This window comes from Phacochoerus africanus, chromosome 1 (assembly GCF_016906955.1).
Source record: "Phacochoerus africanus isolate WHEZ1 chromosome 1, ROS_Pafr_v1, whole genome shotgun sequence".
NCBI classification, from domain to species: Eukaryota; Metazoa; Chordata; class Mammalia; order Artiodactyla; family Suidae; genus Phacochoerus; species Phacochoerus africanus.
Genome location: NC_062544.1, coordinates 288,740,172 through 288,763,754, shown reverse-complemented (window position 1 = coordinate 288,763,754; position 23,583 = coordinate 288,740,172). Strand labels below are relative to the sequence as shown.

Genomic DNA, 23,583 nt, shown 5'->3' with positions numbered 1-23,583 from the left:
AAACTTAAAGAAAAGAATTAAATACAAAGAGTAACAAATAGGAAGTCTCGTTTGGCTCAGTTGGTTAAGAAACCAACTACTGGCCATGAGGATGTGGGTTCAATCCCTGGCCTAGCTCAGTGGGTTAAGGATCTGGCATCACCGCAAGGTGCAGTGTAGGCTCAGATCCCACACTGCCGTGGCTGTGGCATAGCACAGGAACTTCCATGTGCAAAAGTGCCGCCTTAAAAAAAGGTAACAAATTAAATTTTAAAAAGTCTATCTGGAGTTCCCATTGTGGTTCAGTGGTTAGCAAACCCAACTAGCACCCGTGAGGACTTGGATTCAATCCCTGGCCTCACTCAGTGGGTTAAGAATCCGGCGTTGGCATGAGCTGTGGTGGAGGCCAGGGGCTACAGCACCAATGGGCCCCCTAGCCTGGGAACCTCGATGTGCTGTGGGTGCGGCCCTAAAATTTAAAAAAAGTCTATCTACCTGGGGTGCCCTTGTGGGGCAGCAGGTTAAGGGTCCAGCATCATCACTGCAGCAGCTCGGGTTGCTGCTATGGCACAGGTTCAGTCCCTGGCGCAGGAACTTCCATGTGCCAGGGGTGCGAGCAAAAAAAAAAAAAAAAAAAAATCTGTCTAACCCACGTAAAGCCTGTCAAAGCCTGTTGACTCAGTCTCTCCTGCATTTCAACAAGGAGCTGAAAGATCTCAACAATTCTGAGATCCTCTGCATTTTTCTGCACCTCGAATTTGGCACATTGGACAGAAGACGCCACAAGATTTTGATAAAAGACACTGGAAATGAGTTCAAAGGGAAATAGTACAAACGAGGAAACAAGAATCAAGATCGTGGGAACACACAGCCCCGCTGCACTGATTTCACAGGCGCTGAGGAGGGAGCGAGCTGGGCGTCCGTCGCAGGCGGGGCTGCTGTCACCGGTGGGGCTGCGCTGGCACCGAGACCACACAGGGTCCACAGAAAGAAACTCCCAGCTTCTCCTTTTCCTGCGCACTGGAGGCCCCACCTCTCGCAGCGGGGGCTCTCTCCTCCCCACTCCTCGATTCCCGTTTGCCCCGTTCCAAAGCTATTCCTGGTGGTCTCCCCGCAGGAGCGTCACACGGGCCCCTGGGAAGCACCCCACGGTACGTGACGCCTGGCTCCACTCTGCTAAAGCCAGGACACCGAGCGTGGGCCGCCGCCTGAGCCCCGTGGTCCCTAAAGGAGGGAGAGAGGCGTGCTTACCGCCTGCGGTCTCCAGGACGCTCCCACTGCCCGCTCGAGGGGCTCCTCTCCCGGAGGCTGGCTGTGGACGCTCACGGTAGGCGTGCCGGGGCTGCCCAAGGCCCGTGGTGACATCGGGAGGGTCAGCGTGCAGATCTGCTTTTGAAAGACAAACCCAACATAAAAGTGGCCATCAGTTCAAGAGAACACGAAATCGCTGTTCAAACCCCATTTGACTGGAGCTTCACCAGCTGAGCTCTGGCGAGGGAGGGGGCATCCCGGGTGATCTGGTGCTGCTGGTTGGTCCCGTGACCTCTGAACTCCCAGCCCGCGTGGGCTCTGCGTGCACATGGCCACGCGATCCTCAGAGGGAACCGGGCCGGGACCACCGGTGACGCAGGAGAGACGGGTGCGAGGGGCTCACCTCTCCTGACGGCCTGGTGAGGACGACCGAGACTCCCCCTCACGAGGCAGACGGTGGAGGACAAAGCAGCCATTTGTGGGACCCGACCCAGTGCTACTGGCCATTTTTGTTACATGACCAAAAAAACCTGCCAAGCGTCTATAAACTACCCCACTCCCCCAAAAGCAAGTCGGATGCCATGAGGACAGAAAAAGGACACAAAACTTGTGTGATCTTCGGAGAATGAACCCACTCAAAGACCATCCTGAACGCCAGCCCAACACGCCCCACCGTTAAGAGGCTGCAGTCCGGCTCTGAAGGCGGAAGGCTCAATGTCACACTTAAAGACGAGTCATATTCGACAGAGAACACGTCCCAAGTCACTCCTTCCACTGTCTGAACGTACATCTGGCTCCCATTTCACTGTAGAGCCAACTACGGTTCCGACATGGCTGGCTGTGAGCTGGACAGCAGCCTGGCTGCCGCTGAGCCTTCCTCCGGGGAAGGACAGGTCTGGACCTCCCAGGACCCTCGTCCACTCCGAGAACTGACACTGCTCCGTAACCCACCTGCTCTTCAACGTGAAGGCTCCTTCCACCACATACGGCACCTCGATACTCAACAGTCTTAAATCCGACCGTTTATCTGTCACTTTATAACCCAGGCAGAACGAATCTAAGACTTTTTATAAATACGCAGACAGATGAAATTATGTGGAAGCAAAACAATCTCATTATTAACAGCAGAAAACACCATTCGGAAAAATCTGATTTTAATGACGAGTTTTCACAAACTTGAAAAAGTCTGATATTAGGGAGTTCCCATCGTGGTGCAGGGGAAATGAATTTGACTAGGAACCATGAGGTTGCAAGACCGACCCCTGGCCTCGCTCAGTGGGTTAAGAATCCAGCATTGCCATGAGCTATGGTATAGGCTGCAGATGTGGCTCAGATCTGGCATTGCTGTGGCTGTGGTGTAGGCTGGCAGCTACAGCTCTGATTAGACCCCTAGCCTGGGAACCTCCATGTGCCATAAGTGTGGCCCTAAAAAAAGAAGGAGTTCCCGTTGTGGCGCAGCAGAAAAGAATCCAACTAGGAACCATGACGTTGCCGGTTTGATCCCTGGCCTCGCTCAGTGGGTTAAGGATCTGGCGTTGCTGTGGCTGTGATGCAGGCCGGCAGCTACAGCTCTGATTAGACCCCTAGCCCGGGAACCTCCATATGCCGTGGGTGCGGCCCCAAAAAGACAAAAAAAAAAAAAAACAACAAAAAGAAAAAAAAAGTTTGATATTAATGAATAGCATTTTAAAGTATGCCTGTCATGGAGTTCTTTCAGTTTAAAAAGAAATCTCCCTACTCTTCCAAATCTAGCAGTAAATAAATAAATGATTTGAACAACATTCACGAAAAAGGTATAAACAATAACTTAACTACAAAGCAGTTTTTTAAATAGCTGTATAAAAATAAACAATCTACACTCAAAATAAAAATGAACTCTGTAACTGAAAAGTACTGCTTTTAGGGAGTTCTCGCTGTGGCACAATGGGTTAAGGACCTGATGTAGGTACAGCTGGAGCTCAGATTCGATCCCTGGACTGGGAACTTCCACATGTTGCAGATATGGGCCAAAAAGAAAAAAAAAAAAGTACTGTTTTTAAATACAGGTATTTATGTTCAAATGTCTCATGTGTATGATTTTCTTTTTTGTTGTTGTTGTTGTTGTTGTTGTTGTTGCTATTTCTTGGGCCGCTCCCACGGCATATGGAGGTTCCCAGGCTAGGGGTTGAATCGGAGCTGTAGCCGCCGGCCTACGCCAGAGCCACAGCAACGTGGGATCCGAGCCGCGTCTGCAACCTACACCACAGCTCACGGCCACGCCGGATCGTTAACCCACTGAGCAAGGGCAGGGACCGAACCCGCCACCTCATGGTTCCTAGTCGGGTTCGTTAACCACTGCGCCACGACGGGAACTCCTTATGTGTATGATTTTCTTAACCCCAAATTGAAAACGATATTTTTTTTCTTTTTAAGGCTACACCTGAGGCATATGGAAGTTCCTGGGCCAGGGGTCAGGTCTGAGCTGCAGCTGCTGCCTACACCACAGCCACAGCAACACCAGATCCTTAACCCACTGAGCAAGGCCAGGGATTGAACCTGCACCCTCACAGAGACAACACCGGGTCCTTACCACAACGGGAACTCCAAATAATGATACCTATTTTTAAATACCTTTAGCTAACGTTTCCTACCTCAAAAATGTTTACCTAATACAGTTGTCTTTCTATATATCTTTCCTTAGCCCAAAGTGCAGGATTCCCTAGTGTCCGAAACTAAAACAAAGGATGATTTTTATAACAGGGAGAAGAAAGTGGAATATTTTCAGATTTAAAAATTCAGGTCAAACATTCGGCACGTGAAGGCTACAAATGACAGGGAAGTGTTAAGCAGAGCCCCGGGCACGATGTTCAGAACTGACCAGAACTAACCACACAGCGTGTACGTGAGGCCAAGCCCGTGGGAGGAGGAGAGACGTCTCAGCCACACCTGCAGATGTCAGCAGGCCCCTCCCACATACACACGGGTGAAGAACCCCCCTCCTAAGTCTTTACAGCCAGGACCTTGCAGAGTGGAGGCAAACTCAGACCCGCCTTACAGGCAAAAGACCCCACAACCCCCCGGGAAGGCAGGGCGGGTTAAACACCTGGAACTGCGGTCACCTTTTCCTGTTTAACATGCTTTTACTGCTAACCCGCCAGGAAGCGCTGTGAATCACAGCAAGGCAGCGGCTATTCCACCCAACTAGGATTGCACTGCTCCGCTTCCCCACATCCTGCACCCCAGACAGAGCTTCAGGCAGCTGAACAGCCGAGAGAACATTCGAGCACTACGGCTTCCTCACATTGGAGGTAGCTGTGTACTTGCAGTAAGTCAGATTCCCTGACAAAGAGGGAAAATGCGTCTTTCTCAAGCTGTTCCCAACCTTTCCACTGCAAACGCCCCTGAGGACAGGTGAGCTGGCAGGGCCCCGGGAAAGCTACCAAACAAGCTGGGCGGGCTGCTTCTGAAGAGCCTTTTCTCGTAAAGCATGCTGCCTGGGACAGTCCTGACAGCCTGGCCTTGGTGGCCTTGGCAGCTACTCTGTGTGCTGGAAGCTGCTCGAGGCATCTGAGTTCTCATCTAAGACTCACAGCTTGGCACAGAAACGTGCAGGCTCTGGGAAATGACTCGAACCGGTCAGTCACTCAGAACTCCCAGCCCAGCCAAAGACCAAGACCTCGGCGACGGCAGCTCGGCACTGAGACCAGCACCTGCCTGTGGGTGTTTCGCCTCCTGGGACTACCCTCCGCCCCCCCCAAAAAAACCTGGCCTGTCATGGGTGCACTGCTGATGCATCTTTTCAGTTCTAGCAGAACAGCAACTGACAGCAAGAAAAGGAATGGGAATCAGAAAACTGTGAGTCAGCCCCGGCTCCACCTCCTGCTACCTGCGTGCTCTCAGGCAAGATGCAATCCCCCACTTTCCCCTTCCTCCACATCTAGAAAAAGAGGGTGTTAGGATGAGTCCCCAGCAGTGCTGACGCACCATCTCCGGAGTGCCCTTGTTAAGGCACCGGTTCAAGAATGTACGTGGGCTTCGCAGCTACCTTACTATTTTTGTTTAAAAAGTATATGATTTCAAATAATGAGAGGTTTGCAATGTTTTCCTATCTGAGATTAACGTAATTTAAAGGACCAGGTGACCTGGAAAAGGTCCAGGCATCTTCGTGGCCGAGCTCTGACGGACATCTCTTTCCAGGTCGAGGGGTGTCTAGGCTGGCACGTCCCCAGCCCCTGCCTCGGGACACCCACAGCGGGACAGCCCAGGACTCCAGCCGCACCTGTGCAGGCAGCAGGTGACCTGTGCCAGCCACCGCCCAGCGCGGGACACGGGAGGTCCAGAAACACCCGGCACGTGTCGGGTCCTAGAGGAGGCCCACAGGCCACAGCGTCTGGGGTTGCCAGACCACAGCAGCAGCGGACCGTGCTTCCCAAGAGGCCACCTCCCGGAAGCAAAGGAGAGGGGGGGGTCTCGGTGGGCACAGGGGTGCCCCTCCCTGGAGGGTCCCCGCGCCGTTACTGACCTATGTGCGCGAGGGCCGCGGGGCCTGCGAGCGCGGCGGCGGGGCTCCCTCCCGGGTGAGATGAGGTGGAAGATGCGGAGGAGGAGGTGGACGAGCCCTGACCGGCCTGGCCGAGCCAGGGCTGGACGCTGGGATGGCTCTGCAGCGGGGTGGAGGCGAGTCGCACGGGTCGCCGTAAAGAGCCCTCGTCTTCTGAGGCAGACGACGTGTCTGTGGTTAAAATAACGAGGACAGGCGTGATGTGGGGGGTGCCCTCGAGGGGCAGAGGGCCCGCACTGGCCCGGGCCCGGGCCCTGCACCGGCACTGCTGCACCCGGAAGTGGAGAAGGGCCTGCACCTGACGGACCGCTTGGGAACCTGGTTTCGCCTGGGCTCCCCCAGAGGCCTCGGCGCACACGCCCAACCCCAAGGAAGCCAGGCTCACTTCGCTAGGCGCCGTGGGGGCCCAGACCATCACTGCATCCTCAGGGGAGGTGACTGAGCTCAGAAAAGAACGCTTTCCCAAGACAAGCGCCTCAGGTGCCAGCACCCGCATGAAGTCGGGTTCCACCCAGTCGGCACGACCACGCGTCGTCACAGGCTTCACAGGCGTTAGGAAGGGCTTCGAAAACGGGGTAGTGTCTACACGTATGCATAGAAACAATCTGACAGCCATTCCTAAGACTTTTTCAACAATATAAACTTTTTCTTCCTGGCCACCCCGTGGTGGATGGCGTTCCCAGGCCAGGGATCAGATTAGCTGCCACTGTGACCCAAGCCGCACGTGCAGCAGTGCTGGATCCTTAACACACCGTGACAGGCCAGGGATCAAACCTGTGCCCCAGCGCTCCCAAGAGGCCGCCGATCCCACCGCGCCACAGCGGGGACTCCTAAACTTTTTTTCTAAATGAGGAAGCGTCACCAAAAGACCATGTTACCTTCTGAATCTGGTGTCAGACCAAGGACACGTGTCATGTTGTGTGACTTAAATAACACGGACGGACAGATACACAGACACGCAGCCTCGTGTTCTCAGCGCCTCGACAGGCCTTACGAGGAAATAAATGCAAAGCGCACGTCCTGAGGAGAAACGCCACCGAAGGTTTTCTTGTCCAATGGTAACCACAGCAACACAACTGAAAACCCATCCAAACAGCCCGAGTCTCCTACCTGAGACCTGGTGACTGTGAAGTAAATCATAGTGAGAGATGCAAGAGTCATCTCACAACTCTGAATCTGGGGAGCGCGCTCACTGCACGAGCACTTACGCAGGCTCTGCTCTTTACTGAAAGACACGAATGCATCTTTTAAACTCAAATCCACACAGACGTCCTGTAGGAAGCAAGCCTCTGCTGGGTCAGGGCCACGCTGGGTCTGTGCCCGGGGAGCCCCGGCTGAGCAGTGCCTCGTGCATGTGCAGGTGCTCGTGTGTGTGTGCACGTGAGCGAGTGCACACACGCACACGCTCGCACACACTCTTTACTACAGCGGGGAGGCTCCTCCACCCCAGCAGGAAACCTCACCAGGCCCCCGGGCCCTGCCCAGTACCTGGGGGGGTGTAGGCCTCTGCGGACGCAGGCGCCAGGGCAGAGCGCCTCTTGGACGGCATCGGCATCTTCCTCTCTCTGTATTTGGCCAGCGCTGCCTGCACAGCCTCCGTGTGAACATCTGTAGAGAAGGAACAACAGCAAAACACATGTTACAGGACCCCTTGTGAAGTAACAAAACTACGGCTCACGTTCTTACTTGTTTCCACGGCATGTGAAGGGAACACAAGCTTGGCTTACAGGCGGGTCCCACACACTGAACCTAGATTTCTACAAATATTCCTTCCTTGTAGACTTGACTTTGCAGATATTTTCAGATTCAAATCAAAAAGAAGACGTTCCCCACACTGAAAAGAAGATGACCCCCGTGTGCTCTGGCTGGGGCACCAGGCGCTCCCCGAAGCGCTTAGACTCTGGGTCAGGCAGAGCCACAGAAGGAACGCTGGGTCAGCGTCTAAGTGGCCGCTCTAGCACCGCGCCCAGGACAGGCACGCAGCTCTCTCTGCAGGCACGCTGCCCGGGCCATGGGGGCACAGCGCGTCTGTGGTGAGCAGGAGAGACCAAGGGGAGAGGGGCCTGCTGGTCTCAGCCCATCGTCCCTCCCTGGGAACCCAGATGCTGACGAGGGAGGAGACAAGACGAGACCAAGGAAGCGAGGGAACCCGCCGGGCCCGAACCCGAATGGAAGGCGTCTGCATGAACACACGCGGCGCTCTGTCTTTAACTGGCACGTCTGGCCTCTGTCCACTAAAAGCGTCTGGACGTGATGCCCAGCCCGAGAGCAGTGAGCATCGCTACCACCAGAAGGGGGTCTTCACATTCCACCCCGGCTGCCAGCCCCCTGAGAAAAGGTGATTCCGGGTGGGGGCAGGAGACACAGAGGAACCTGCAGCAGCGCCTCCTAACAGCCCACAAGCACACGCCCAACAGCCCGGGCGTCCGGGGCAGAGCTGGAGACGCTCCCCATGGCCAAGGACAGGGCAGTTTGAACCTCACCAGGTACAAATGCAAGAAGGGACCAAATACCGGCTATGATGCTAAAAATAAGACAAAAGAAAGGAAGGGAAGGGAGACCGGAAGTGAAATTAATTGGCTGCCGAGGGAAGACGCCAGGGACCCCACCTGCGGTCATTTGGAAAACAAGCGCGTGCGTGGAAAGAACGGGCATGTGCCTGGCTCCCTCCACCGTGCGGTGAGTGAGCACAAGTTTCTCTCCATAGCAGTCCAGCCACTGAAGGAAGGGTGACAGAGCTGGATTCACCATTTTGCCAGCCTAACAAACATCATCACGCATCTGCCAGCTTCCCAAGGAAGAGAGAGCATCCGGCCTGCTGCACCCCCGTGGAAGGACACAGACCCTACCCGGCCCGCTGGAGCCTAGGGAGCGTGGAGCTCAGGGCTATACTCAGAGGGCCACCAGACCACCTGCCATATGTCCATCTTATCTGGATCCTGGGACCAAGCTAACAGTTTTTTAAAAGCCACATGAACACTGGCGGTATTTGATCCTAAGGAATTACTGCAAATTATTTCATGATAATGGTTTTATCTTTTAGAAATACAGGCATTCTTTTCAGATACAGAGACTGAGGATATGATGGCATCTACATGAAATAACATGGTCTCTGGGATTGCTTCAAAGTCACTGGGGAGGGAGGAAGCAGGGGGCTGGTGACAAACCCAAGACTGAGTGTGGGGGGGGTGGCGGGAGCCAGACAGCAGGCCAGGGGCTCATCACAGGATCAAGTCCATGTGTCCAAGTTTTTCTCCAACAAGACCTCTTTAAAGCATTTAGAAACCTTACAGTAAAATGGTTTATAGGGTGCTGATCAGGAAAGATAAAAAATGCACACCTAGGTGTATTAAAATGAAATTTATAGGAAGTTCTCCTGTAGCTCAGTGGGGTAAGGATCTCGTGTTGCTGTGGCGCAGGTCACAACAGCACGCGGTGCAGGGAAGCTCCCTGGACCGGGAACTTCCACATGTTTTGGGTGCAGCAAAAAAGTTTTTTTAAACATCAAAGAGAGGAATAAGACAATTCTAAAAGCTTCCGGGAAAAAAAAAAGTGTAAATCAACTTAAAGGATCAAGAAACACATTGACTTTACTCAACAGTCACCACTAGACACAAGACAACGCAGCTGAAGAAAAAAAGTGTTGAACCTAGAATTATATAAGCCAATTATCTTTTTTTTTTTTTTTTGGCCATGCCCACAGCATGCAGAAGTTCCCAGGCAGGGATTGAACATGCACCACAGTTGTGACCCAAGCCACAGCAGTGACAACGTCAGATCCTTAACTTGATGAGCCACCAGGGAACTCCTAGCCAAATAACCATTTAAACTTGAGGGTCTAATAAGAACATTCCCAGACATACAACCAAAAACATCCATGGAAGACAGTGCTCAGGAGCGGGAGCCAGAGCCAGGAGTCCTCACAACAGAGCTGGCTGTGACCGCGGACACACACTTCAACTTCACTGCTGACTCAGAAACAGACAAAACCTAAGCACAGATGAGACAGCGGAGACTAAAAATCTCGACAATATCAACACTAGAAGGTATAAAACAACAGACCCAAGAAGCTCGACAAACTCCACCACGAGGAATGAAGACAACTACACCAAGACTCAGCCCAACCAAATCACTCAAAGCCAGTGATGAAAAAAATCTTAAAAGCACCGGGGGGAAAAAGACACAGTACCTGCAAGGAAACAAGGGTGAGGGACAGGCTTGGAGAAATAACACAGCCGATGTGAACAATTACTGCTAAGCTGCCGTCATTGAGAGAGCAAGGCTTTGCCGTACAGAGGCAAATGCAGCAGTAGACTAGGACAGAGCCCAGAAAGTCACACACGCACGTGCAACTGCTTTTAGACAAAGAAGCAAAGGCAAGGCTTCTCAACAAACGCAAGCGACGATGGGATTCCCAAACTCGAAACACTAAGTCTGGGGCCATAGCTTACACTCATAGGAAAATTAACTAAAATCTAAACCATAGACCTAAATATAAAACCTAAAACTATAAAAATCTTTTTGACCTTAGGTTTAGAAAAGATTTCTTTTTAAAAATTTTTTAGGGAGTTCCCGTCGTGGCGCAGTGGTTAACGAATCCGACTAGGAACCATGAGGTTGCGGATTCGGTCCCTGCCCTTGCTCAGTGGGTTAACGATCCGGCGTTGCCGTGAGCTGTGGTGTAGGTGGCAGACGCGGCTCGGATCCCACGCTGCTGTGGCTCTGGCATAGGCCGATGGCTACAGCTCCGATTCAACCCCTAGCCTGGGAACCTCCATATGCCGCGGGAGCGGCCCAAGAAATAGCAACAACAACAACAACAAAAAAGACAAAAGACAAAAAAAAAATTTTTTTAAATGTTATGGTTGCACCCGCGGCACGTGGAAGTTCCTGGGCCAGGGACGGAATCTGAGCCACAGCTGCACCCTACACCACAGGTACAGCAATGCCGGATACTCTAACCCACTGCACCGGCCAGGGATCGAACCGGCCCTTATGCAGCAACCCAAGTGCAGTTGGATTCTTAACCCACTGTGCCACAGCAGGAACTCCTGGCAAAGACTTCTTTGATATAAGAACGAAAGCACTATTCATGAAAAGCTGATTCGCTGGACTTCATTAAAATCAAAAATTTCTGCTACAAGAGCCATTCTAAGAAAATGCAAAAGCCACACAAAGCCTTGGAGAAAAGAAAAGCAAAGCACATTTCCGATAAAGGCCTTATTTTCAGAAAGTAAAAGAAGAACCAGACACAGATCACAAGGGCAGCACGCCGGTCATCAGTGTCCGTTACACGGAGAGGAAGCGGGGGGAACAGAGGAGGAGGCCAGGCAGGGACGGGACGCCTCCACGACCCCTCTGGTGGAGCACAGGACCAACGACGACACCACTCAGTGAGCCGCCCACCTCGGGGTCAGGGAGTTAAGGTCACGTTTCCTTTTGCTCTTAGACTTGGTGCAATAGCCTGTATGACATGCATCATTTACGTAATCAGAAAAGAAACTATCATCAGTGCAATGAAGTTTTTAATGTATATTAAGTTGGTAAGAAATTATCTGATCAAAATTTTTTCAAATCACTTCAACACACTCCCATGTTGACATAATAATATTTAACATGTTAATATTCTTTTTAGATATTAAGACAAAATGGCCATTTCTTCATCACTAAGTTTTTCTTTACATAAAGTTTACCGAAAGAGCTTAAATATAAAGGAAATAATTCAATCAAACGATGGTGAAAATACTGTTAAACAGGAGTTCCCATCGTGGCGCAGTGGTTAACGAATACAACTAGGAACCGTGAGGTTGCAGGTTCAATCCCTGGCCTCACTCAGTGGGTCAAGGATCTGGCATTGCCGTGAGCTGTGGTTTAGATCACAGACGCGGCTCGGATCTGGCGTTGCTGTGGCTGTGGTGTAGTCCGGTGGCTACAGCTCCTATCAGACCCCTAGCCTGGGAACCTCCATGTGCCGTGAGAGCGGCCCTAGAAAAGACAGAAAGACAAAAAAAAAAAAAGAAAAAGAAAATATTGTTAAACAGGTGAAAGAATATTAAAAAATTATCAGTAGGTTATCTATAACCGAAAACATGATTTTTTCAATAGGTGGTCTGGTAATTCAAATAAAATGCCGGATAAAAATTTAAATATTTATAAAAGCACTGAAAGAGTGGCAGAAATCTAATTAGAAGGAAATCTCCAAAATTAGAGAATGAAAAAAATACTAAACTAGGAAAGCTGGTCCCTAAGGCATAAAACCACCAACACCCACCCAAAGCTCTAGGTAGAGAAATGGACACAAATATCTGCAGAAACTAAGCTAGTGGGGAAGAAAGGACTCGCTTTCTCCTGAGATTACTGTAAGCATCCCCTGAGTGCAATTACACTTCAGGCTACATTAAAACATGCTGAATTATGTCAAAGTAAGATCTTTTCTTGAAAAACATGATGCGGTCAATTATCACTCAAGTGAAAAGAATTTCACAGCAGAGACACATGTCCAAGCTGAGCCTGTGGGTCTCTGGTCCCTACCTGACCTGAAGCGCTCATCCCGTGTATTGCTGGGCCGTGGCTTCTGCGGTCTGAGGGTGGGCGCCGTGGAGGGTGCGGGCCCAGGGAGTCTGCTCTCTGCTTGGAGGGATGGGTCTGCTCCTGAAACACGATTTACAGGAACGTTTTGGGTAAACATTTTGCTTTCCCAATAATGGAAAAACCCATGTAAAACGGCCCCCACTCTCCCACACTGCTACACAGCCCCCACCGCACACCAGGACCAAGCACGTGCCCCCCAACCCGCCCCCGAGAAGACCCTGAGCCTGGGGCAGGGATGGAGTCGGCGAGGCCCACTTCCAGCCCCCTCCACCCAGGGCCGGCCCAACCTGTCCTCATGGCACAGCACACACAGCCCTCGTGAAATGGCCAGCGTTTCTTTTCTTGGCACTGTCCATGGTGTCAGCAAACCCAGCAGGCAAGAGCCCACAAAGCCACACCAAGGGTGTCGCCAGCTGCCCTCAGGCACAGGTGGAAAAGAAGCAGGGCAGGAGAGGAGCGAGAGGCTCGGAGGCCTCAGGTGCTGACAGCCTCTGCCCACGACACCTGCAGGTGTGGGGTCTTCACGCTCCGTCGCAGGCCCACAGGCTCTCACATCCACGGCCCCAAACACAGAACTTGTGACCGTGTGGTGAGTAAAGGAACAGTGGACAAGCACAGGCCATGAAACAGAGTCCCTGATGTTGTCTGAATCCTAACTTGCTGGTGTTTAAGAATAGCACGAAACAAAGCCTTCAGTTGGGTTTCATCAAAATAACCTGCTTAAGAAGTTCCCCCTGTGGCTCAGCGGTTAACGAATCCGACTAGGAACCATGAGGCTGTGGGTTCAATCCATGGCCTCGTTCAGCGGGTTAAGGATCCCGCACTGCCGTGAGCTATGGTGCAGATCACAGGTGCAGCTTGGATCCTGCGTTGCTGGGGCCCTGGTGTAGGCTGACAGCTACAGCTCTGATTGGACCCCTAGCCTGGGAACCTCCACACGCCATGGGAGCGGCCCTAGAAATGGCAAAAAAAAAAAAGACAATAATAATAATAATAATAATCTGCTTAATTTTAGCCTTTGTTTCAAGACATTTCATAACCATGGCCAGCAGGGACTCCAGCCCCACAGCTTCCCCGGCCCTTGTCAGTGCCTGAAAATCAGCAGCCTATCCCCACTTGAGCCAGTTAGGTCGTGACCTCTGATGGACCCGGTATGGCAGAAGGGACGCTGGGTGACTAAGGCCAGTCATGAAAGGCCCCTCAGCCCCTCAGCTCTCTGTGATGACACATTGAGAGGACAGGAGTTGGAGGCCACGGGGCCCAGTGCTCTGCTGCCTGAGACTCCCAGTACTTGCCCCACGGCTGTGACCGAGGAGCCCCCATCCCCTGGGACATAGGCTCTGGTTTCAGGGACAGGAAGCTGCTGCCCTCAGAGCTTGGCCGACCTGCAGGTTTATAGGCAGAACAGATGCTGCTGCCATAGTTTTAAGCACCACATTTTGGGTGTTGGGCATACAGTGAACAGAACACCCTCCCTGGAAACCAAGGCTTAGCCCTTCAAAATGTGAACGTATTCACACACACATATGTATCCATGCATAAACGTGTGTAACATACAGCAATGCCGGTCAGCTCTGTTTGTGGCTTCTTGTTTCTTGTCACTGGACAAAATTTCTTTCAAGTCCATAATGGAGAATATACAGTCTTACGCATCATGGACTAGAAACAGGCCTGTTGCAGGGTAATGCGTGTGCCTACAGACATGCTCACACTTACACATCCAAATGATGCTTTTACTGAGAGCCGTTCATTTATCCAGCAAAGATAACAAACCCAACGGGAAATCACTGGATGAAAGAGCAGGTCTATTTTTAATTTTAACAGATACCCAGAGAAAGGTTTCTAACTTCTCAGAAAGGTTGGAGCAATTGGCACTCCCACCATGTGCCACTACCCCACACCTCTGTCAGCACTGCATGTCACAAGCTTCAGAATTTTGCCCATCTGATAGGAGAAAAATGGTTCACTAATTTGCATTTCCATGTCTCCCCGTAAGGCCGAATATACTTTTTTTTTTGTCTTTTGTCTTTTTGTTGTTGTTGTTGTTGTTGTTGTTGTTGCTATTTCTTGGGCCGCTCCCGCGGCATATGGAGGTTCCCAGGCTAGGGGTCGAATCGGAGCTGTAGCCGCCGGCCTACGCCAGAGCCACAGCAACGCGGGATCCGAGCCACGTCTGCAACCTACACCACAGCTCACGGCAACGCCGGATCGTTAACCCACTGAGCAAGGGCGGGGACCGAATCCGCAACCTCATGGTTCCTAGTCGGATTCGTTAACCACTGCGCCACGACGGGAACTCCCGAATATACTTTAATGTTTACTGCCCATCTGTATGTCCTCTTCTTTGAATTTCTGCTAACTCTATCCAGCTAAAGAGCCCCCAGAGGGCCTGCAGGAAGCCCTGGTCAGCTGGAGGCACCGCTTGGGCTGCATACACCTCCCAGGGCCCCGGCCGGCTCGTCGCGGTTCAGCCACTCCGCAATGCTTTCCTTCGCCGGGAGCCATGCACACTGCCTTGCTTTTCCAGGTCTCCTATCCCCACTCAAAGGTTTGCTCCTGAATTTCACAGTATTTTCTAATTACAAACATATTTAGAGCTTTAATCCTTCTGAAGTTTATGTTCACTAGTTACGGAAAGGAGAGTCCCACTGCTGCCTCCACAGGGAGGGTGCCGGTTAATTAAATAAACCCTCCCTCCTTTGAATTCTCCTGAATCATTTCTTTTCTTTTCTTTTTAGGGCCACGCCCACGGCATATGGAGGTTCCCAGGAGAGGGATCCAATCGGAGCCACAGCTGCCGGCCTACACCACAGCCGCAGCAACACAGGGTCCAAGCCACATCTGCGAGCTACACCACAGCTCACAGCAACACCAGATCCTTAACCCATGGAGCGAGGCCAGGGATCAAACGCGCAACCTCATGGTTCCTCGTCGGATTCGCTCCCACTGCGCCACGATGGGAACCCCTTGAAATCATCTCTGGGTGCCCCTCCCTCCCACGCCCTCCACCAACGCGCTCCTGCTGGGACCCTCAGCTGCACACCATCAGGCTTGACACCCTGAGGCCAGTCCTTTCTCACTGCTATTCTCACAAATGTACTGGCTACGCTCAGAGTTTTTCTTCTTCAAACGGGTTATTATTCCAATGCCGGGTTTGGGGTAGGGGAAACCAGCCATGGCTATCCAGACTGAACTGCATCTTAGTCACATGTTAATTTGGGAAGTAGTTCTGGAATATTAAATTTTTCCATTTAAGATATTTGTTTATTTTAGGTTCTTGGTTACTTCTTTCAAATAGATTGTATGATCCTAACATAGGTTCTGTGGCTTTCTGGCTAAATGTCCCAAAAACATTTGACAGAGTTCCTGTTGTGGAGACAAACCCGACTAGGATCCATGAGGATGCGAGTTCAACCCCTGGCTTCGCTCAGTGGGTTAAAGGATCCGGTGTGGCCGTGAGCTGTGGTGTAGGTCGCAGACATGGCTCGGATCCTACGTTGCTATGGCTGGGGCGTAGGCCAGCGGCTACAGCTCCGACTCAATCCCTAGCCTGGGAACCTCCATATGCCACAGATGCGGCCCCAAAAAGAATTTAAAAAAATTTTTTTTGACAGTTTATTGCCATTATGAATATGAGTTGTTTCATTAACAGAAATATGGCCAAAAAGCTATTGATTCCTGCATATTCGTCTTCTATCCATATTTGCATATTTGATACTTACATGTGTCTTACTAATTCGAACGGTTAAGTAAGCAGTCACCTAGATTTTAAGGGTGTAAAATAATAGCACCTGGAAGAGAAACTGACGGTCTATGCTAACACCCCTCTGCCTTGTGCCCACGGCGCTGCACGGGCAGTGGCCACCCAGACAGACAGGCTGTGGTTGGGCACGACAAGCACCCCTGGCCCTGCTCGGAGCAAAAATGCAATGGCCTGCAAGCACCCAGCTGGACAGCTGCTGTGAGTGTCAGGCAAATGGACGTTACGACGCTTGTGACAGTTTCCTCCAGTCTCGGTGTGCGTTTCTATTTTATTTTGGACGAATGAATGTCGGCATACAAAGAGCCTCTTCAGTCTTCTTCTTACTGATTTACTGATTTACTATAAAATATATCATACCGCCATAGCCAGAGTAAAACTTGTGTTCAGTTTATAGACTATTTTATAGGAAAAATACATAACCACTGTGGTAGTTAAGAAATAAACACTCAAGTGCCTTAGAGCTCCTGGGGCCCCTCCAGCCTCACTTCACAAGGAAATGGCGTGCTCACCTCCGGGCAGACCGCCTCCCTCCCTGCCAGTCTTTACCAGCTATGACAAGGTTCCAAACGGCAGTGTGGCGTTATTTTAGTTTTACTGCATATATTCTCATGTGAACATTTAGTTTCATTGGTTATAATCTCTCGTGATCGTTCAGTTCCACTGGTAACACTCTCAGGGGGTCGTTCAGTTCCACTGGGCACGCTCTCGGGGGGTCGTTCAGTTCCACTGGGCACGCTCTCGGGGGGTCGTTCAGTTCCACTGGGCACGCTCTCGGGGGGTCGTTCAGTTCCACTGGGCACGCTCTCAGGGGGTCGTTTAGTTCCACTGGGCACGCTCTCGGGGGGTCGTTCAGTTCCACTGGGCACACTCTCAGGTAATTGTTTCTGTCACCCCCCATTATGTTTATGAGAGGCATCGTTGCTGACACGTGTACACTCGGCTGATGGACATTTAAGCACTTGTCAGTTGCGGAAGAAGCATTCTGTGTACAGAACAAGAACGAGGTGTGGGCAGGCAGGGTTTCTGCCTGAGGGCGAGCCACATCCTCTCCACCCTGCCAGGGCCCACGACCCTGCTGGCACACTCCCGTCTGACCCTCTCCGACAACCCAAGGGACCTGTGGTTCAGTCTGTGCCTCTCTGACCACCCCCAAGGTGAAGTATTTTTGGTTCCTTGCTGACTATTAGGGTTTCCTCTCATGAGATACTTATTCAAGTCTTCAGCCCATTTTTTTGTTTTGTTTTGTTTTTGTCTTTTGTCTTTTTAGGGCCACACCCATGGCACATGGTGGTTCCCAGGCTAGGAGTCGAATTGGAGCTACAGCTGCCAGCCTACACCACAGCCACAGCAACACAGGATCCAAGCAATGTCTGTGACCTACACCACAGCTCCATGGCAACGCTGGACCCTAACCCACTGAGCGAGGCCAGGGATGGAACCTGCAAGTTCGCGGTTCCTAGTCAGATTCATTTCCACTGCACCACGGCGGGAACTCCTCAAGTCTTTAGCCCATTTTTATACTGGCCTTTAAAACAATCATGTTGAGGGACTTTCTGGGTATTTAAGGTTGAAATTCATTAAAATTAAGTGAAAAGTTCAGCCTCCCAGGCACACTACTACAAGTACTCAGTAGCCACACGTGGCTAGTGGTCAGCGTCCTGGACAAGGCAGTGACAGACTGCATGCACTGTGGCACAAGGCTCTGGTGGATGGTGCTGCTTTACAAGGCTCTGGATACTGGTCCTTTTTCCATTACTTGTGTTACGATTATCTTCTTTCACTCTGTGCTTTTTTTTTTTTTTTTTTTTTTAACGGTCACACCTGCGGCATGTGGGAGTTCCCACCCTAGGTTTCAAATCAGAGTCGCAGCTGCCAGCCTACATCAGAGCCACAGCAACCCGGGATACGAGCTGTGCCTACAACCTACACACAGCTTACAGGGGCTAGGGATCAAACCTGTGTCCTCATAGATACTAGTTGGGTTCGTTACTGCTGATTCACAATGGGAACTCCAAGACAAAATTCTTAATTTTAACACTCCAATTTATAGCTTTTCCCTCACAGTTGCCGCTTTTTGGTACCTTTAGGGGATTAAGAAATCCTTCTTATCTAGTGGTGGTGAGAGTTTTCCTATATGATCTTCCAAAGGTGCTATTATAGTTTTTGCCTTTCAGTTAGGCCTTTAATACCATGGAGCTGGATTTTGTGTCCAGTGTCACGTGCCTCACACATGGATAAGGAACTGTGCCAGCACCGTGACCTGTGACACCCACCCACCAAAAGCCAGGTATCCACAGATGTAGGTGTCTGTCTGGGCTCCATGTTCTGCTCTGCCAACCCAGCTGTCTACCCTTGTGCCCAACCAGGCTATCTTAATGACGACAGCGGGATGTTACCTCTTCATAGCCTAGGTGGCAAATCCTCCCACCTTGTTCTATTTTATCATGTTTTGAATCCCTTTAAACTTGTCTATAAAATTTCAAATAGCTTATTAGATTCCACTCCCAAAATCTCTGTTGAAACATTGATGGGCTGACTCTAAACATCAGCCTAAGGTGGGAAGAACTGATATCCTTGTAATATTTGTTCCAAACCTAAGAAAGGAAACGCCCCTTGTTAAAAATCACCACAAAAGTAATCATGATCTGTGGCCACAGAAGGAAATTATACCTCTTTGGGAATGACGCTTGTACCACACCGGAGCTACACATTATAATGTCTGTCTTTGGACTTCACAGTTCAGGAGTAGACACATTATTTGCCCAGCTCTTCCTAATAGAATACGAAACAAACCAACGTGAAACCAAAATCAACTTTAAATCAGTGTCATGAGATGTGTATTGACCTTACCTTGAATGAGTGGTGCATAACGTGCAAGCAGCTTTGCCCTCTTCTTTTCATATCCCTTTTGAGTGATGTCACCTAAAACAACAACGAAAAAATAGAATTACATTTCTTCTAAAGTTCCAAATTTTCATTCCTAATGGAAAGTCTGGAAACATTTACGTCCTTCACCTGATGACTGGGTAAACAAAGCATGATGCGCCCACGCAACGGAATGCTCCTCAGCAGCAAAAGGGAACACGTGACGGATAAACACAGCCGTCTGGAAAGACCTCACCCAATACTGCTAAGTGAAAGGAGCCAGGCTTAAAAGGCTCACACTGAATTATCCCATTTGCACGACCTCCCGGGACAGGTACGACTGCAGGGACAGGGAGCACAGTGGTTGCCGGCGACAGGGTAGAAGGAACACGGGCCACAAAGGGGCAGAAGAATTTTGGAGGCAGAGGAAATGATTCCACATTTTGATTGCGGTGGTGGTGCCACAATTGCATGCATGTCACGAATTCACAGAACCACACACCAGAAAGGGTGACTCCTACTCTCTACGAATAACACTTCAGTTTTGAAAACGGACAGGCATCCCCTACGAGCACGTCAGAATTGCAGACTCTGCGGCCACACCCCAGATGGACAGAATCCAAAACTGCATTTTTTTTTTTTTTTTTACTTTTTTAGGGCTGCACTCGCAGCATATGGAGGGTCCCAGGCCAGGGGTCGAATCAGAGCTACAGCCACTGGCCTACACCAGAGCCACAGCAACGCAGGATCAGAGCCTTGTCTGTGACCTACACCACAGCTCACAGCAACGCCAGATCCTTAACCCACTGAGCAAGGCCAGGGACCGAATCCGCAACCTCATGGACCCTAGTCGGGTCTGCCAACCGCTGGGCCACGAAGGGAACTCCCCAAATCTGCATTTTACCAAGATCCCCAAGTGCCTCTGTGCTGGCTGTGGAAGTACTGCTCTAAGGGCCTGCAGGAAACCAGCCCTCGCAGGCCGAGGGGTGTCCCTGGCCAGGGCACGGGGACAGGACTGCTGTTCTGCTAAAATGCTGTAAAGAAGAACAACCTGAAAATGTGTTAACCCACCCAGGAACAAGGCAGGAAACATGTCTGCAGGAAAACGCTTCTCAGTGTAAGCAAGAGCTGGTTTCCTGGACAACTCAGGGTGGCTCTGGGACGTTTTGGAGACTTTATTTTGTAGAAATATATATTACAGTTTCCGCTGGTATCTTGTTCTTTGGGTGAAGTGTCTTCAACAGAAAGCTTTCAGTGTTTTGCAAGCCCTCCTGGGACCCCCCCTCCCCTGCTCCTCTTTCCCTGCCACCCACCTGCTGCAAACAAGCAAGCAAAGCAGTGAGCTGGGAATGAGCCGGCACGGGCTGCCAGCACTTACTGAGGGCTTCACCAAGGGTTTCCTGCAGATAAACTCTGATTTGTTGTCCAAAGACCAATACTTCTGAGTGTCTGACATCCAGATCGAGCCTCCCCGAAAGCCTCTGGGTAGACAGTGATGTGCCACCCTACAGAAGAGGAGCTTGGGGGGCTTCCAGGTCCTGCTCCATCCGCCCTCTGCTCAGAGCCTCTGCTTTGACCCGCTCACCAGCCAGGCCCCTCCCCAGAGAGCCAGCTGCCCTCATCCTTGGATGTGCTCCTCGTCCCCACGCCACTCCAGCACCAACTCCTCAGGGCGATGCTCTGGGCACTGTCTCTGGGTCTGGGGAGGTTCTGAAGCGTGCGGGTCGCTCTGCGTCTGTGTATTCTTACTTCACCCGACACTACGTAATAAGCCTCGCTCTACTGCCAACTTTTCCTGCGAAGCCCTTCACCTTGAGCATCACCCCACGTGGATGCAGTGACCCCAACCCTGCCTCTGCTGACTGCAGTGGACCTTGGGCTGCATCGGCCTCAGCTTACACCCACTGGACACTCACAGACCACATGGGATCCAGGATGGAATTGTATGATCTTGCTCACTGAGTTTCAATTTGTAAACAACTTTATTTATTTATGTCTTTTTAGGGTAGCACCCTCAGCATATGGAGGTTCCCAGGCTAGGGGTAGAATTGGAGCTACAGCTGCAGGCCTGCACCACAGCCACAGACACGCCAGATCCGAGCCATGTCTGCAACCTACACCACAGCTCACGGCAACGCTGGATCCTTAACCCACTAAGCGAGGCCAGGGATCAAACCCGAAACCTCATGGTTCCTAGTCGGATTCGTTAACCACTGAGCCATGACGGGAACTCGGAGCATTTGACTTTGATACTTGAAAATTAAGTACTCATTTCCTAGAAGTAGTTTCTTCTCACGTTCCCATTTCAAATGAACGTTTACATGGTGAAGGCACCAGGGTTTTCAGAAAGGAAACACAGTAACCCTCCTTGGTGCTCATGATATCCTGAAGGCCTTCTGAACCAAATGGAAAGCTTCCAGGCACAGAGAGCAAAGTGGAAGCCAAAACAGACTCCAGGCAAAACCAAAGCGCTAACAAAGGGACTCGCATACAAGATGTCTGACCCCAAGTTCAGGGAACACCAAAGAGCCAAACAGTAGAGCACGCTCACCAATCCACGGCACACAACCGGCACATAACCAGGGTAACCCCGACCGCCAGCCAGAGGGGCTCCCAGACACGGTGGAGGCCTACCCTGGCTCTGCGCCAGGCCCTGGGCAATTCTGGAAACATCTCTGACCATGCTGGTGGTCTGTGGGCAGCTGCTCTCACTAACCCTCCAGGCGGCGGTGCCATGTGTGGCTGAGGTGGACCGCCAGAGCTACCAACCAAACTCACTTAGGATTACAAATGCCAAATCCCAAATGATACCCTCAGGCCTCTAACCCAGCAACACAATTTCTGAAAACCTCGCAAAGGCACCTCGCACCTCCTCAGGGTCCCGGGAACAAGGACGGCAGCGCACATCTCATGTACCAGCAAATAACGGGAAAACAAGGAGGACGAAGGGCAACGCTGTCACGTCGTTACTGCAGAACTCTGTCGGCCCTAAAACACTCTGGCACTTGAGGGGCCTGGGGGTGGGTATCACTTACACATGTTTATTCAAAATGACATAATTCTGGTACAACAAATTAGACTCGATTTACACACATGTAAGCATATTTCTGTCTGTGCAGAAAGTGTCTAGAGCGATATCCAACAATTTTTTTTTTTTTTTTTGCTTTTTAGGGCTATATCCATGGCATATGGAGGTTCCCAGGCCAGGGGTCGAATCAGAGCTACAGCTGCTGGCCTACGCCACAGCCACAGCAATACCAGATCTGAGCTGCCTCTGTGACGTACACCACAGCTCACAGCAACGCCAGATCCTTAACCCACTGAGCAAGGCCAGGGATCGAACCAGCAACTTCACAGTTCCTAGCCGGATTCTTTTCCACTGTGCCACAATGGGAACTCCCCCAACAAATTATTAGTAGTGGTTAACCCTAGAAAGTGATTTATTTGGCTTGGGGCGGGTGTTAGATCTCATTTTTTACTTCATACACTTTTGAACTTGTTAAAAATTTTTTTTAAGGACTGCACCTACAGAACATGGAAGTTCCCAGGCTAGGGGTCGAGTTGGAGTGCAGCTGCTGGCCTACACCACAGCCACAGCAACGCCAGATCCGAGCTGCGTCTGAAGGACATCTGTTTTAGAGCTCAAGGTAACGAAGCGCTGAGCCACAACAGGAGCTCCCTGAACTCGTTAAATTTTTGCTCACAATAATCATATAATCTTTTGTAATTTATATGGAAGGTGGTTTGATAATGCACTATGATTATATGTTGCTGTAGGAAATGGAATGAATTCTATGTACTATTTTTGAAACTTCTTATGAGATTAAAATTATTCCAAAATTAAGTTTTAAAATACATGGGAGACTATATAAAATTGGTGTTATTTCTTTTTTAAAAAGTAGATAAAATTTGTCAGTGAACTCATCTGGGCTTGCAGATTTGTTTTTCAGAATGTTGGTTTTGCTTTTTTTTTTTTTTCCTTCCCTCTTATGTTTTTCTTTACTTTAGAGCAGTTTAAGGCTCACAGCAAAACCCGGGCAGAGAGTTCCAACAAGCACAGTCTCCATTACTGGCACCCCCACCAGAGTGGTACGTTTGTTGCAAATGATAAAACTACACTGACACATCATAATCACCCAAAGTGCAGATGGTTCACTCTTGCTGTCATACATACATTCCATGGGTTTGGACAAATAAGTAAGGACACATCAGCAGGAAATCATACAGCGTCTTTCACTGCCCTGAAAACCATCTGTGCTCTGACTAGACATCCCTCTCTCCATACCTTGAACCCCTGGCAACCACTACTCTTTTGGCTACCTCCATAGTTTTTCAGCATAGTTGGAGGAAATAGCCTTTTCAGCTCGATTTCTTTTATGTAGCAACACGCACTTCTCTTGATAATCCATTTCTTCTTACTGCTGAATAAAGTCCGTTGTCTGGATGAACCGGTTTATTTATCAACCCCTGAAGGACATCCGTTTTACCTGCTCCCGAGCCTGAGTCATGATGAATTAAAGCCCCTGAAAACATCCATGCCCAGGGTTTTGTGTGGACCTATGTTTTCAATTCCTTTGGGTAGATACCCAGGAGC

The 23,583-nt window shown here is 50.6% G+C and overlaps 1 protein-coding gene across 12 annotated transcripts in view; it reads right to left on the bottom strand.

Annotated features, from left to right (window-relative positions):
* DIP2A (disco interacting protein 2 homolog A) overlaps positions 1-23,583 on the bottom strand; it is a 100,707-nt gene that overhangs the window by 58,999 nt on the left and 18,125 nt on the right. For 6 of the 12 annotated variants that reach the window (XR_007137489.1, XR_007137485.1, XM_047798704.1 and 3 more), the window contains exons 2-6: positions 18,975-19,046; positions 12,302-12,421; positions 7,259-7,378; positions 5,732-5,941; positions 1,231-1,368 (exon numbers count right to left, since the gene is read on the bottom strand). Coding sequence is in view for 10 of the 12 variants with exons in the window: in XM_047798704.1 (XP_047654660.1) it covers positions 1,231-1,368; positions 5,732-5,941; positions 7,259-7,378; positions 12,302-12,421; positions 18,975-19,046 (660 nt within the window). In the remaining 2 variants the exon portion in view is untranslated. Of the gene's footprint in view, positions 1-1,230; positions 1,369-5,731; positions 5,942-7,258; positions 7,379-12,301; positions 12,422-18,974; positions 19,047-23,583 lie in introns of those variants that run through there. The other 6 variants (XM_047798623.1, XM_047798682.1, XM_047798630.1 and 3 more) reach the window with 6 other exon arrangements.